At 36.0% G+C, this 16604-nt stretch overlaps 1 protein-coding gene across 8 annotated transcripts in view; it reads left to right on the top strand.

Annotated features, from left to right (window-relative positions):
• The window catches only part of Eph (Eph receptor tyrosine kinase), a 137920-nt gene that overhangs the window by 116862 nt on the left and 4454 nt on the right, over positions 1-16604 (top strand). For 2 of the 8 annotated variants that reach the window (XM_066399765.1, XM_066399770.1), the window contains exons 6-17: positions 5217-5362; positions 5416-5803; positions 5860-6023; positions 6919-7193; positions 7894-8078; positions 8207-8389; positions 9091-9141; positions 10021-10161; positions 11086-11351; positions 11408-11617; positions 16092-16270; positions 16396-16554. In XM_066399765.1, coding sequence (XP_066255862.1) covers positions 5217-5362; positions 5416-5803; positions 5860-6023; positions 6919-7193; positions 7894-8078; positions 8207-8389; positions 9091-9141; positions 10021-10161; positions 11086-11351; positions 11408-11617; positions 16092-16270; positions 16396-16554 — 2347 coding nt within the window. Of the gene's footprint in view, positions 1-5216; positions 5363-5415; positions 5804-5859; positions 6024-6918; positions 7194-7893; positions 8079-8206; positions 8390-8858; positions 8877-9090; positions 9142-10020; positions 10162-11085; positions 11352-11407; positions 11618-16091; positions 16271-16395; positions 16555-16604 lie in introns of all 8 variants that reach the window. The other 6 variants (XM_066399766.1, XM_066399771.1, XM_066399769.1 and 3 more) reach the window with 4 other exon arrangements.

Raw genomic sequence — 16604 nt, forward strand, 5'->3', positions numbered from 1 at the left:
TCTTTAATTTAACCGTTTCTCTATCTGTTCTACTTTTCGAGATCCCAATAGTGACACGTCCAAATCGTCACCACACTGTATAAGAAATTATATGTATAAAACATCTGAGAGCACTACACTATTACAAGAAATGGAATTTTTCAACCTGCAATATTTACAAAATAGCATTATTGCATCAAGAAATCTATCTATTTATTGACATAAATCCTGCATTTTCGAGAAAACTTATTGTCACTGCAGGGGAAACGGTGCAAAGGTGGCAAGTAATGAAAATGTATCTTTATTAACTGGCAACAGACATTAAGCACCACAAAAAAAGAAAATTTAATGATAAACGCACTTGAGATCAGAACAGCGGAGTACGATAGCTAAAATTAGCTAGGAGGTATATTTCGATGGCGAATTAATTCTTTAAAAAAACTTTCATTATACTATACTCTAACCGCAAACATTTTTTTCATCCCTAAAGTGAGAATATCCCATTATTGACCCAAAATTGAGAGTGACGCGTGAACGCAGCCTGCCGCTATTCATGGGAATGTTATTAGAAGTTGACTATTGACTATTTTGTGTATTCTTGGCTACCTATAATAAAATCGTATATTGCCGAAACACAGCATGTACGAGTGTGGTTTGCGATTTAAATAATAATTAAATTGTTTAACGACCCAACCGTTTCACCATTATACATATATGGTCGTAAAAAAAGTGTTTAACTTGCTGAAAATCAGTTTCCGTACTTGGAGAAAATTACCAAACCGGGCTTTACCTCGTCGGTTCCGAACCGGAACTAACCTGTTCTCTTAATGAGAGAAAATGTTATTTTTGTAACTCGTTGAACAATATACTAGTATATCTATATTATCAGTAATTTTAAAATGTTCCGCAGTTAAAACAAAATCAATGCAGGTTTCATTTGAATATTTGCTGCCTGAATGCACACTAAAACTTGAATTTGATGTTAGTAAATTTTTGATGTGCATTCACCATTTTGTCGAACAGCATTGTAAATTCTAGAACCCAATTATTCTTCCCACACTCCTAAAATGCAAATTGGACACCTCGATCGAACCGAAACACTTCGGACAGGGGATGTTCAAATGAACGTGCATTTTCATAAAACAAACAAGGAAACCGCGCGTGGACAAACTCCCCATTTGGGTGTTTATTCGCAAAGTTTGTTCTGATAATGTTATTAGTGCGGCGACCGCAATCGATCGTTCAAATTTTCCAGCGAATAAATTTGCAACGACGGAGTAATTAAACAATTATTTTCCGCATAAAACCCCTGTCTGCGTTTATTTCCATTTGAAAAGGGCAAAAAGGGAATTTTGCAGTTGTCAAACGAACGCACGTTAATCAATTTGCAGGTATGTTTACAAAAAAAGGGATTTATGCTGTCAAACAGTGTTAAAGTTCTAATCTGTCCGATGCGGTTTAATAATAATTGTTATTAACTGCGTTATTTGTTTATTCAATTGTGTCTGAATAATATCTGGAAAAGCCATTAATAATTTTGTCAAGTGGAAAAAAGCGGTTTCATTCGTGATGGGAACATTAGCAGTGAAGAGGACGACAGAGGAGATTAAAACGTCAAGAGAACTCGGATTAAGGCTTTTTAGAGGGCATTAACTTTGCAAATACCCGTATAAATGATTATAATTATTAATAATTAATAAGCGTAACTCAACCGATAATTTGATATTATTTTTAGGTTTTTTCCAATTATTTTTTATCGATCATATACCGCTTAAAAATGGTTTTCAATTTCCGTAGCGATAATTGCTTATTTATTTATTTATTTATCGAAATGAATTTCGGACATCAGGGTAATAAATAAATATGAAAATTAATTACGGCTGAAGAATTATTTGTATATTTTTCATGCATTATTTAGTGCGGTGGCCAATTTTAATGCGGTAATAATCGACCGAGTGGGCTCTACTGTTATCCGACCTCGCCGATTAGCAATGTAAATTTATTTACATTATTTATACTCATATTTATGCGATCGGCCGTTCGTATAACAGGAAGGGATCGGTCGGATTGAAGCTCGGGTTTAACTTTGCAAACTTTTCTTTACCCCTGTAATTTATACTCAACAATGTTAGGAGAGCCGCGCCGAGATTCCTCGTATATCATCTTCTGGATTGACACACCAATAATCTTGCATATAATTGCATTTCTTATGTCGACTGTACGCCGTGTATATTGTAGCTGATCATTTTCAAAATATCAGGGGTAGGCTTAAAGGGGTTTCGAGACCAGAAATATGGGAAAATGGGCAGACCTTTTCTTCTCATTTCGATTTCTAAAACACTCTAATCCAAGTTGGTTTTAATTCACTGCAAAACTACTAAATTTGAAAACTGAACACTTATCACCAACTTCTCAAAGAAACTGTCTGCATTTTTATCATCCCTGAGCGCACTTCTACCGGCCGGAAACAGACGAAATTTAAATATGAGACAGCGGTCACGGGGGGCATTAGAAATGCAAAAACTCCATTTCCAATTTCCACGCATTCCTAAGGCATTGTTCGCTGGAAAGTCCCTCGGCAGCGAGTCGTTGTGCAAAATTTATATTGTGTCAGCTGTATCCAGTTATCTGGAAGAGCTACCGCCTCTCTTTTCCGAAAAGCAGATAAAAAAGATGAATTTCGCACCGTTTCGGCTTTTTCTATTTTTATAGATTTATTGCCCGTCTCACGCCACTGTTTCCCCTTTAGATTTAAGGAAAGATGCCAGATGGTTTTCTTCTCTTTCTATATGAAGGGGTTTTGTATTCAAATTTCAATTTTATCACCGCTTTCTGCTCGAATACTTAGCATTGTGCCTGTCAAAAGTGCTAATCGAAATCAAGTTTCCGCTGTCCGATTGTCTTGCCAGATCGATAAATTTCGTTTAGCATAAGAAAAACTCCCACAACAGTTATTAAAGTAATCACAATGCATAACTTAGTGCATTATTATGTGCGGCTTGCGTAAAAATTCCTCGTATTGGCGACAAAATATTTACCGGTCGCGGTCTTAAGGTAATATTTCAAGTTTCTGACTGGATAAGTGACACTCAAGGGCACAATTCTCAACGAAAATTGCTTTTCTTTCTGTCCCGACAATACCACATTGCGGCCGTCACTGCTAAGAAATTGATAAAGTTATTAGCGGTTTTCGAGATAATTAAGTTCTTATAAAAATGTTTACAATTCTTTTTCTGCTCGGAGTAGTCAGTTATAAGAGAAAAGTGTTAAGAACAATCTCAGACCTTGAGAAATCTAATTTCTTGATAAAAGTCGAATGTTAGTAAGTAGTTTTATTACGGTGTTGTAAGTTGAGACTAAAGGTCAACCCTTGTTCAGGTCAAAAATATTGTTTTTTAGTATTACTGTAATAAGGACAATTCTGAATTGTTGCCGTTTCGACGTCCACGGGTGCCCTCACAATTATCTAAAAATTATTAACGTCATCTAACATTAAATTATAGCTATAGATTGTCTTAATCTAACCCGAGCACACCTAAAGGGTTTCCCCCTAAAATTCCGTCCAAAGTATCGGAATTTTCATTATCATATTGGATTACAATCCTGTTTTTAATTGTTGAACCTTTCCCAAAGAGACCACATAGGAAATTTTCAAGGTGAAGGTGGATATATGTCAATCCGAACAAATCCTTAACGAAAGTTCCTTAGAAAAAAATTATATGAATTATACTACGTCTATGAAATGAAGAAATAAGTCATCACGGCAGGTCCCACAAAAAAGCAGCAAAAATGTCTTGACGCCTGATAAACCGCCAGCGGTCCAATATGTCGAAAACGTTAAAATTTCTTATTAATTCCAAATTTGAATATGCGTTTCATATATGTTTTCTTTCATGGAGGGCCCTAATAAATTCCAAACCACTGTTATCGCCTGCCTGTTTACCTCTGACCCATTTTTGTTGGACGTGTCGTGATGACTCATTTCTTCATTTCATAGATACGGTCTAGTATAGCAGTAGACAAGACTGTTTGCGAGATTTTGAAAATTGGGTATCACAATTTATCAAGATTTTTAAGGCATTTATCGAATTTTAGGAACACACGTTTAACGATGTCTGTGTGGCATTCGCCTCATCTCGACCACTACTGAACCACTGTTCGCGTAGAACTGTAAGATCTCATCCATTTTCCTGTGATTCGTGTTTTCTCTTGGTAGTATTTATTTAAAGCAATATCATTTTTTTACACTAATCGAAGAGCAGATGTAAAAAAGAAAATGGAAAAACAACGGATTCTACATGCTGCCACCAAATCACCGGTGATTTTGTGCTAAAAGCATAATCTTCTATTCCCAAGAGGCCTCTTTGAAGTCAAATAATCCTAACTTTTAGCGTAGTATAAAAATACGAAGTAACTCCTAACGACAAGAGTAAAACCTCCCCGGAGTAATGCATTTATTTCATTGCTGAAAAAACCTCTCAAGCAGCAAATCAATATCAATATTCCATTTTTATAACTATGTGTACGGGCAAACGGGGGCTCTTAAAACCGTCGACGCGCGGGTGGAATATTAGATTTTGCATTTTGCGCTATATTAGATTTAGATTCGCTTTTATTGGGCGATTCTGGGGAAAATACGGGGATTTGCCTCTCCCTGTTCGGGATTTACACAAACACTACAAGCAGAAAGGGTAGTAAAATTGAAATGTTGCGGCCTTTGAGCGCAAATTGCCTCCCAGTTTCTGCCCTCTTTGTACATATATAAATATATATTCCAGAAAAAGAGGCCATCGACCATTTGGCCTTTCTGCCCTTGTGACAAAAGCATTTACAGTTATACATAAATAATCATTCATAAAATGCAAAGAAAAGGAAAAAATTACATTTGGAAATAGTCCAACAGGGTGGTTAAACGGAAAATAAAGCGGCCGTCTTATAAGGCAGAGAGTACTCAGGACGGTCCAGTTGTGACCATTCTCTTTGCAATCGTCACGTTAATGCAATTTTTCCTGTCGTTTGTCAGTATTGTTTAGTTTTTTCCGTTGAATTTGCCCGCAGTGTGTGTTGCCCGTCGTATAACAATGACCTGCAGATAGCAATCCCTGAGTGAGCCCTTGTTCAAGAAAAAAAGGGAAAAAAATAGTTTTGTGAATTTGTACTTTTAGTTGTCTGTTTTCCATAAGCTCTTCTATGTCCGTGCGCGTATTGTATTATATTATCCATTCCTTTTTGTTCAGGTCGGGTTGCCGCTGGAGATGGAAGATTCAACTCCAACAGCGAAGTCAACATCAACACTGAAGTCAAGAGCATACCGGTTACGAAGAAGGGAGTTTATTTCGCTTTCAGGGACCAAGGTGCTTGCATATCCCTGCTAGCTATCAAGGTACTTAATTCAACTCCTAGAGAAGGACATCAATAGAGAACACGCTGTTTCAGGTCTACTACATCACCTGCCCAGAAATAACGATAAACTTCGCCAAATTTCCTGCCACTCCCACTGGGAAAGAGATCACGGTGATTGAAAAGGCGCAAGGGACCTGCGTGACTAATGCGGAAGTTGTGGGGACGCCTACGTACTTCTGTAAGGGGGATGGAAAATGGACCTTACCCAGCGGGGAATGCAAGTGCAAAGCGGGATTCCAGCCCGACATGGAGCAGCATTGCAATCTGTGCCAAAAGGGCACCTACAAGCCGGACGTGGGCGACAGCCTTTGTCTACCATGTCCAAAATATTCCCAGGGTTTCGATTACGGGCTATCGGAGTGCAATTGCGATTCCGGATACTATAGGGCACCTACAGATCCGAAAAACATGTCTTGTACCCGTAAGTTTGATTGTAATTCATAGATAAAATTTTAATATCTTCGTATTTGTTGATAGAACCACCCTCAGCACCCTTGAACTTGACTGTCAACTTCGTCGACCAGTCTAATGTGATACTAAGCTGGCTGCCTCCTGAAAATTTAGGGGGTAGGTCAGACATTGCCTACAGGATAAAATGTGATGCTTGCAGCGTAGGTTTGGTCCAATATAACCCTCCAACGGTGAGTTTCTATCATAACATCCATAGAAACATTGAAATAAAAATGTTGTTATGTAATTAGACTGCTTAGGATTCATTCCAAGGACCCAGATCTCCTACCCCTTTGTTTTCATTTCGTTATTAGTCAGTAGGTCATATCAGTCAGTATGAGTGTAACAGAAAAACGATGCTTTTCTTTATTAGACTTTAAAAATGATAATTCGAATTACCGATTGGAGTTACTTCCTGTTTTGAAAGAGCTGGTAATTTATTTTAATTTTTATAACCATTAAGCAAGTTTTTTTTATATCGGAAATCAACTTTATAAAATATCAGCAATTTCGTTAAATTACCTTCTCAGATGATTAAACGAGAATCTCGTTTATACAATGTTGCACAGACAGTCCCCTTCTTTTTGCCATACAAACTGTTAGTACTAATTTTCTGGGTTCTTATATTTTTCTCTCAAGTGTTCAGGTAACAATTCGACACATACATCTTATTTTAGCTTATAAATAAAAATAAAATAAAATTATATATAAAACGATGGGGAAATCCGCAATGGAGTGACATTGACAAAAATTGCTGTGATACTGGCTCAAAATTACAACCTGGTGGCTGTATTATCCTTATCTAAGCCACTGAGGTAGCAACACGGAAAACAGCGCGGTGAATGCACAAGAGCATTTCTCGTGCACTTATTGGAAAGGTGTCTTTTCAGTGCAGTCAATTGACTGGAAAATGGCTACTTTTGAAAGTCGTGCAGTGAAAAATAGGATTTTAGAAAAAGAATATTTAAGCCAAAGACCTTGAATTGGTCATTTGCATTTTTCATAATTACCCGCCACTTTTAAACCGATTATAAAGTTTTTTTATACAAGTTTCTATCAAATAACATTCCTTTGTTTTGTTTATAGGAACTTTTCAACGAAACCCGAATCCACATAAGCGGCCTAAATGCAGTTACAACTTACCGATTCCAAATACTTGCGGAAAATGGAGTGTCGCACATGTCGCTCAAGCCCAGTGCCGAATATGCGGATGTAGTGGTTACTACCGAGGCCTCGGTGGCCAGTAGTATCACTAATATCAGAGTGACCTCGGTCAAGAGCACGGAAATTACTTTAGCTTGGGATGCCCCCATTACAGATGGCGATTCCGAAAGCGATCAGGTTGAAACGTATGAAGTGAGGTAAGAGAGATTTAAGAATTCAAAAATGACTGTATTTCTTAATTTTGGGATAAAGAAAAATGATTCAATAGAATTTTAATTGAAGTATCTCAATGAGTGAAATTTATTGATGCTACTTGATTTTGCAAGTATTCGACCAAGATAATTTGGTGTGACTTGATATTTTTTACGTGAAACTTTACTTGGGCTTTATTTGATTTAAAGTGAAGTAAAGGTAAAAAATCAAGCTTATTTCAGAATGCTATCGCTTCAAAATCGCCAAGTAACTGCCCAGAATACTTCAATGATCCAATGACCCACACTTCAATGAACCACCTTATCTTCCTTTTACACATGTCGTTTGGCTATAAACTAAATTTACCAGGTTGCTTTTACAGCTCTAGAAAAATAGAAAATTGTTGTGTAAAAATCGGCGATAATAAAGATTGAGAAATTTTAGTATTTGCTGAATTTCATAAATAATCTTAATTCAGTCAAGATATTCGATATGTATAGAGCATTTGTTTTTTAAGAAAAAGCAAGATTTTACCCCCTTTGAGAGAATATCTAGGTCACAAATAATGGTGCTCCGTTATTCAAGACCTACTAAAATTTTATACTCAACTCCTAGAATTTCATCAATTCTATAGTTACATTAATTTAATTGCAGCTGGTGCTATTTTTCCAAATTCATATTTCACATAAAACTGGGTTTTTGTAGGTGGTTTCCTCGCAACGAAGAATACAGCAATTCCACTAGTTTTCTAACTACAACCCTCATTGCAACGATTACTGGCCTACAACAACGTACAGAATATGGACTGCAAGTGAGAGCAAAAACCCCAAGGGGATGGGGAGCGTGGTCTCCTGTCATTTTTAAAACTACTGGACAAGTTTTAAACACTGGTGAGTATAATAAATAACTTTCATCAGAGAATGGAGCGAATTAAGTAAATATTCAATAAGGAAAAACGTTGGCTTGATTAGCATCAGCTATTAATTTGATGTTTCTGATCTAACATTCATTATTCCAGCCTACGTAGGGGCTGAAGAAGGAATGCAAATACGACTTGTAGCAGGAGGAATCGTACTCATCGTCGTAATTCTAGTTGCAGTCATAGTTTTGACTGTCGTTCTCGTTAGGAACAGGTCAAATGACGAATGCAACAAGAAGCAACCTAGCGATTGCGATACTTTGGAATATCGAAATGGAGAAGGTAAGTACCATCTAGTTTTGTCCCTTGGTAATAGTGCTATGACTAGGGAATCATTAGTTCAATATATTATGCAAAGTTAAGATAGAACGAGGCACAAATTCCTTTACAAATTAATTTGGGTTTCAAAGGACGGTTTGGTTCTATCTTAATTTTGTTTAAATTTTAGAAGAATAAAGGCACTGTGATAGATTTACCTACTGATGAATTTAACCTCTAGTTTAGTAACGCACTAATATCATTGATTTGATTTGGAAAGAGCATAGAAATTATATTTTATTTCTTAGTTTGAAGGCAATTTCTAGCAAATGTAGTAAAAAACAAAAGGACAAACACTATAAAATGTCGTCAATTTTTTCAAAAGTTCTGTTGGAACTTGCCGCAAAACTCTGAAAAATATGCTCGATTCCCTTCAGATCATTGACTAATATGCTCCTTTAATTTGCACTTACACGCTATTCCCTAACCCCAGGATTGGTAGTTACTTACAGTAAGTAGTGTATTCTAATTATGAAAAATTATATTAGATCGATAATCATTAGGAAAAAGGTACACTTATTCATAGGGTGAAAAGCTAGATGGGTTCCTATTTGTTACCTCTAGTGTGGATTTTGGTTCGGTGCTTTTCGGTGGAGATGCTTATTTTTCTTATTTTTCCTGCGTTTTAATTATTTTTGTTTTTTGTTTTCCACGATGGTGTTTAGTTCATCATACCAGCTTGGACAATCCTCCTATAGTAACCACCCATACCAACGGTAATTTTTTTGTTTTTATGTTTTAGTTCGGATTAGGGGAAGTACAGTATATTTTCCCAACTTTTGCCATAGAGTTGTTTCCGCTGTGTTGGAAAGGAAAATTAATATAGAAGACATTTTTATAAAAGATGCAAGAGAAAAATTCTATGAAGGTTCTTATTTGAGGAAAGAAACAATCCAATATTATTTTCTTTGAATTTCCGTCAACTTTACACTTTGCTCTACTAATAAACCATTTCTTCTTTATCTTGCCCTTATTGAACCGAAACTAATCAGTGTAAATGAAAATGAATGCTCTGAGATTTGAATTCTCTAATATGATGTTACTTATGGGAGCTTCGGTGCCTTTTTAGCGCATAGACTCATTTTTATGATGACTGCCACTGTTAGCCCCCTCATAGTTTTTAAAATGTTGAGAACCTCCACGTTTCTAGACCATTTGAGACTCTCAGAATGCAGGTCTCGGATTAATCTATTCTGGTTACAAATATTCAATTAAAACTATTAAAATTTATCTGAAACGGATGACTGAATATTCTGTGAGTTTGTGCCGACAGTTTACTTCACCACATAATAATACGGAAGTAGTCCGAGTTTAATTTGTTTCTATTTAAGCGCAAATTTACTACCTTCCTAAGATTCATTTTGCATCATACGTCTGGAAAATTACTTGAAAATCAATTTAGCACATGGATTCTGATCGTTTTTATTATGTACATATACCGTTTTAATTTAATCGTCGTTTTTATTTGAATTTAAGAGGATAACTTGCTAATTTTAATCTTTTTTTGAGAGAAATAGACTGATCGTTTCTCGTCTAATCACCTATTTTTAATTTATTTCGAAGTCTGTCTTAAAACTAATGAAATAATATTTTAGTGACTACACCTCTTTTCACTGGAATAAGCGGCTCTTCTAGGATGTATATCGACCCTCATACCTACGAAGACCCTAATCAAGCTGTACGAGAATTTGCCAGGGAAATTGATTCCAAATGTATTACCATTGAGGCTATAATAGGTAATTTTTTTAGTTTCTTTATCATTCAAATATCATTTATATCCAAATCTAATTTCATGATTATTGGATATTTTTATTATATTATTAAAAAACATTTTTAAGACTGAATTCGAATTTCTACGTGGCCTTCATTTTTTTGGCTTCAGTCAAGAATTCGATTATCATTCGAATTTTTCTTTGAATAATCATAGTTTTCAAAATTCGAATTCAATTTTAGCTTTTTAATTTTATGAATTTTAATAACCCAAAGCAACGTTAATTTCTTTGTCAACCTAAAGTGGAAAATCATTCATGATTTTAATTCATCTGAATTAGCCTAAATATTTTTACATATTCTAAGTAACCTAAATTACGCTAACTTGTTTCATAATATCAAGTAACATAAACTGTCCTGATTTTGTTTCTAATAAGTTACCTGAACTAGCCTGGCTCTTTCCGGTAATTAAAAAAAAAACGTTCACATTATTTTTTATTCATAAATTTTATCAAGAAACCTGACCTGATCTGATCTGATTTATTCTCATATTTCCAAATAATATATGTATGTATCTGAGCGGGCTTCATAAAATTTCATAATTTTGAAATGATTTACCGTCCTGTACTTCATGCTATATTTTCAGTTATCCTGAAGTAATCTAATATATTTTCAAAAATTGTAGTAACCTAGACTGAGGTGACAATCTATTTTGGTTATTCTTAAAATGTGTATACTACATATGAAAAGGGAATAAAACATCATGCAATGATATATTTGCTCTACTTTTGAACGATATCCTCCATGGACATCTTCTATTGATTTCATACAATGAAAAATTTTTAATTTATGCACAATCCCCATCCCCCCATTTTAATTTTTTTATATTTATTATTTATATTTGCATGTAAATTTCTTCATTTAATTTTTTTTATTTTCAAATTCATCAGGATGTTATTTTCAAGGTGGGGGCGAATTTGGGGACGTGTGCAAGGGCAAACTGAAAATGAACGGGGCGGAAATTGACGTGGCCATCAAGACCCTGAAAGCAGGATCGTTGGACAAGAGTCGCAACGACTTCCTCACTGAAGCCTCCATCATGGGACAATTTGAGCATCCCAACGTGATATTTCTTCAGGGCGTCGTCACCAAGTCGAACCCCGTGATGATCATCACTGAATATATGGAGAATGGGTCATTGGATACCTTTTTAAGGGTAAGTTGCTGAAGATCATTTTAGGTTTAATATGGTAACATTTTATTTTATTTCAGGCCAATGATGGGAAATTCAAAGTGATACAGTTAGTTGGTATGTTAAGGGGTATCGCATCCGGGATGCAGTACCTCAGCGAAATGAACTATGTCCACAGAGACTTGGCAGCTAGGAATGTGTTAGTTAATTCGGAATTAGTGTGTAAAATAGCGGACTTCGGTTTAAGTAGAGAAATTGAAAGCGCCACGGAAGGAGCGTACACCACCAGGGTAAGTTTTTATCGTTTAATTTTAATCCCTTAATGAAGAAATTGCTCCGAATAATATTGCAATTAAATCGTTCTTCTAAACGTTTCTTTGGAATGTCTATCCTTGATGGCGATGAAATTAAGCTAATGAGGCAAAAAATCTTTATACCTACTTACAGTTTTTCTTACGTTCTTTCATTACGAAGAAAAATATTCAATCGGCGCATCTATACTTTTTCTACGTCCCACCATTAATCGTAGAAATTTCACAAGAAAAAATCTAGGGAAAACTCAAAACTTCTCCTTGTATGCCTAAAATTAACGCGTTCACATGAAATTTTGGTGGAATTTTAAATTAAATTTTGCTAAAATTCCAAGGAGGATTTTCTCCCTTCCAGCAAAAAACCTGAAAAATTATTTTAATTACATTTTGTGGGGTATTCAAAAACTTTTCGCCTATATTGCTAGTTTTGTACCGATTGTTTAGTATCAAGAATGTCCATAATTGGGATATCAAATCTAAAAAGCGCATAGGGTCAAATCTTTAACGGATAACGGATGAGTAGTTTAATTTTGCAGTTGAACTGGTTTTCATTTCCGTTGAACGTTTAAAATATATCCCGCTAGCGTCTGTGAGATTGCCTTCAAGTATTGAACAGAGATAAGTAATCTAAGTTTTAGATAATATCACGTTATAGCTACCTATCTGGATAAATGGAATCTGGAACACAAGTTAAGCTAGAAAACCTTTACATTTTTAACAGAATTCTAAATCTTTGTCCTAACTACTTATTTCATAAGTTGATCTTGCAATATCGAACGTTATTCCAACGCTTATATCTATCTGCCTCTTATCTAATTGTAAGATTTTGTCTTTTATCTGTCTCTTTGTTTAAACTAAGCATAGCTAGTATTGTAATGCGATAAATAACAATAGAAGCCACTGCATAAGTAACATCTGTGGCGACTTCCATCAATGGCAATAATTGCTTACTGTCATCAAAACTGCAAGCTACATTTTCAACCAGAACACTAATTATCATTGCTTTCCACAAGCCCACGAAAAATGTATTTCCCTTGAAGCATTATAAAGACCTTAGTAGAAACCTTAGTAAAAACCTTAGCAGGTCCAGTGCTATGACATGGGCGATACCATCTTCGGGGCTTGGGGGTCTAACCTCTAATGGACAATGATACACAATTATAAAATCCCAGTTCAATATGCTTCTATTTTTAACGAACGTAGGAAACTTTTGCCCTGCCATCTGTGAAATATCTTTTGAAATATTGATAATGTGAAAGAAATAAGTTTTAATGAATTCAGAGATAACAACAAATAGGAAAAGAAAAGATTGTTTTATGATGCCGTGTTGAACAGAGTGTGTGTCAACCTTTCCAAATTTTAGTAATTATTGTACTTACAGTATTATACATACATGTATGTATGTATATACATGAATCTTTTTTTTCAGAAGTTATCAACCATTTGGTCTTGCTGTCGTTGTGGTAAAAACATTTACGTCTATACATAAATAATCATTCATAAAATGCAAAAAATATATATACAGATGCGAGCAAAAAAATAGCGTCACCTACTTTTCGTTTTTATGTTTTTTGTAGCTTTCCCCAACATTTTCTTTAATATACGACACACCGACGTCAAATTCTCTTATAGATAGTTCTTAAAAGTGTTCAAAGAACGTGTTGTGTTTATGATTTGACTCGTCTCAACTAGTAGAAAAATATTCAACTTAAAGCTGCGAGTGCATAAGTGACGCTATTTTTTTGCTCGCACCTATATATATTTAGCAATGTTCCAATAGAGTGGTTAAATGGAAAAAGAAGCAGGATTGTCTTGTTTGTTTTGTAGGGCAAAAAGGGTTAAGACTAGTTTAGTCCAGACTATCTTTCCATGTTACCCCAATTTACTGTAGTCTTTCAATTATTCTTGTCATATGCTAAAAGTTATTTAAATACAAATTTTAATAGTATTGAATAATATACCATTTATAGATAATTTTTAAAAATGTTTAAATAAATTGCAAATTTGACTATTTCCGTTTGTATAAAGTTGAGATAGTACTAAATTTTCCACATAAAATATACTGCGTGACAAAGAAAGGTAAACACCCATTAAAGATAATTTTATTTTGATAATTTTTTTTTGTATGTGTTCAGTACCACATACTTATTCAATGATTACATTTTCAGCAAGATCAGAGGAAGAACTTCATTTTTTTTTCAATAGTGTGTTGAGCATCCATGGTTCCTTATACACTCATTGATACGCCTGGGTTCGGATCTAATAAAATTGTCAATGTCTTCAATCCAGTCCGTCAATTCCAGGCAATCTGAACTTCATGAGTAAGGGCTGCTAAAGTCTGTGAAGGGTGCTGTAAATTCAACAGTCTGCGGCCAATCATGTCCCAGGCATGTTCAATAGGAGACAGATCCGGCGATCGAGGTGGCCAGGGTAAACGGTTGATTTGATGTTGATCCATGAACGATATTGTTTGCCTAGCAACATGAGGTCTAGCATTGTCTTGCTAGAAAATAGCGTTCGGCATAGTTCGAAAATATGGAATCACATATGGCTCCAACACTTCTTGGATATAGCGTTGGGCAGTCATGTTGCCTCTAATAAAAACTAGGGATGACCCGCTACCATATGCGATAGCACCCCATACCATAACGCCTACAGTACGGTGGACATGACGCTCTCTGTCAAATTGTGGATCTCGCCTTTCACCCCGTCGCCTTCTCACCCTTGCCCGACCGTCGTTCATCCCCAAACAGAAGCGGGATTCATCACTAAAGATCACCTGAGTCCATTCTTGGTCCCACTGAATCCTCTCTCTACACCATTGTAAGCGATTAGATCGATGTTCGCGAGTGAGAGGCAGCACCCAATGCGGACGATAGGACAAAAGGCCAAAACTTCGTATTCGACGATATACTGTACGCATACCAACCCTATTCCCATGTTCTTCAAACCACTGATTTACAATAGCTCGACTGCTGCTAAATCGGTCTCTAAGAGCCAAAAGTCGCAATCGACGATCTTCGCGCTCTGTGGTTCCTCTGAGTCGCCCAGTGTCTCTGGCTCTGTGCCCACGGCCTTCCTGAGTCCACGCCTGATAACACCGCACTATGGTTCCTAAGGATCTGTTAGTTCTTCTAGACACTTCTCTGACCGACAGACCTGCTTCGCGCAACCCAACAATCCGCCCCCTCTCAAAGTCACTAAACTGACGGATCTGTTCAATTCTACGCACTCTAGGCATAATGAGTCAAAATTATGACCGATTGCAACACACTTCACAAAAGTTGCGATGCAAATGTGAACAAAAATGTTTAAACAAAATTTTATTTTTTTAAGGAACGACCCATGGAAACTAAAAAAAAAATTAACAGATAAACTTGAAATTTTGATCATTTCTTTCTTTTTTTAAGATAAGTCAACATGCAAAAAATTATCAAAATAAAATGGTTTTTAATGGGTGTTTACCTTTCTTTGTCACGTAGTATACATTGCTCTCAGACACATCTGCCAAGTAATGTCTTGGCAAAAATAGAGTACTTAATTAGGCGATTTTTTAATAATAAGGCTCCCCGCGGTAGCAGTTTAGTTGGGGGGAACACGTGCAAATGGTCCTTAACTTTGAAAACTAGTTTTTTAATTAAAATTCTTCGCGCCCCTCAAAGATCTTTTTTGAACTCTATCCAGCAAACATTCTAACAAATATACTTCTTGTATCAAGTGTTGGGCTAATTCAGACTTGGGACGTTCTTCAGGGTCTAACCTCCAAATAAACCTCCAATAAACACCTATAGGAACAAAGTCTTCTCAGAAAGACGGCATTGGAGCACCGCCATTCGAAAGTAAATGCTTTCAGTCAATTCTATTCCTCTAAGATGACATTTCGCGGCACGTCCTCACACAGCCGATTCGTACCTGAGGATTGGTCGCGTAATGAACTTTATTAGCCATAATTTCCCATCGACCGACATGTGGCTTCTTCTGTAGAGCAGGGACTATAGTGAGGGCATAGCCTCCCTGGCCTTAGCAGTGGCGGCCCTTGAACTCCTATCATCTACTTCACGTTAGCAGTTCAATTTATCTTTGCTTTCAACGAATGCAGGATATTTATTATACTAACATCTATAAAAAATGTCTGTAAACATAATTTTACATAAATCGAGAGGTAGCATATTTAATCTTTCATTTGGAACAGGGTTCAGCTAGGTATAGTATCCGGAAAAAAATCAAATTTTAGTAAGATTGTTTAATGGTTAAAATTTGTTATTTTGCTTTTCATTAAAAACTCTTGAGGTTTTTTTTTTTCATTTTAAGCAAGGTTCGACAAATATACAGTCATATTATATGAAAAATTAAAAAGTACATTTTCTCGCATTTCTGACAGATCCCAATTACAATCTTGGCAGCTGGCTAAATTCTATTCTAGATAGGTTTTTATGGACTTTTTTTATTCCAGGGTGGTAAAATTCCGGTGAGGTGGACGGCACCGGAAGCGATAGCCTTCCGAAAATTCACCTCAGCAAGTGACGTATGGTCTTTGGGCATCGTCTGTTGGGAAGTCATGTCCTATGGTGAGAGACCATACTGGAACTGGTCCAACCAAGACGTGATTAAAAGCATAGAAAAGGGTTATAGGTGAGTAAAACATTTGAAAAACTAATTAATTAGCTCAATATTGCAACAAAATAGCCACCTAACAAAGGTTGGATAAAAGTTGTTTTCTAAAAACTTGAATGAATTTAGAACAAACTTCTTTGCAGATTGCCTGCCCCAATGGACTGTCCAGAAGCCATTTATCAGCTAATGCTGGATTGTTGGCAGAAGGAGAGGACGCACAGGCCCTCATTCCTGTCCGTTGTAAAAACTCTAGATAAGTTAATTCGGGTCCCGGATACATTGAGGAAAATTGCTCAGAATCGGTAAGTGCCTCCAAATTTTGTTACCATATAATGACAGTCTGATAGGTACT

Source organism: Euwallacea similis, chromosome 19, assembly GCF_039881205.1.
Source record: "Euwallacea similis isolate ESF13 chromosome 19, ESF131.1, whole genome shotgun sequence".
Taxonomy (NCBI): Eukaryota; Metazoa; Arthropoda; class Insecta; order Coleoptera; family Curculionidae; genus Euwallacea; species Euwallacea similis.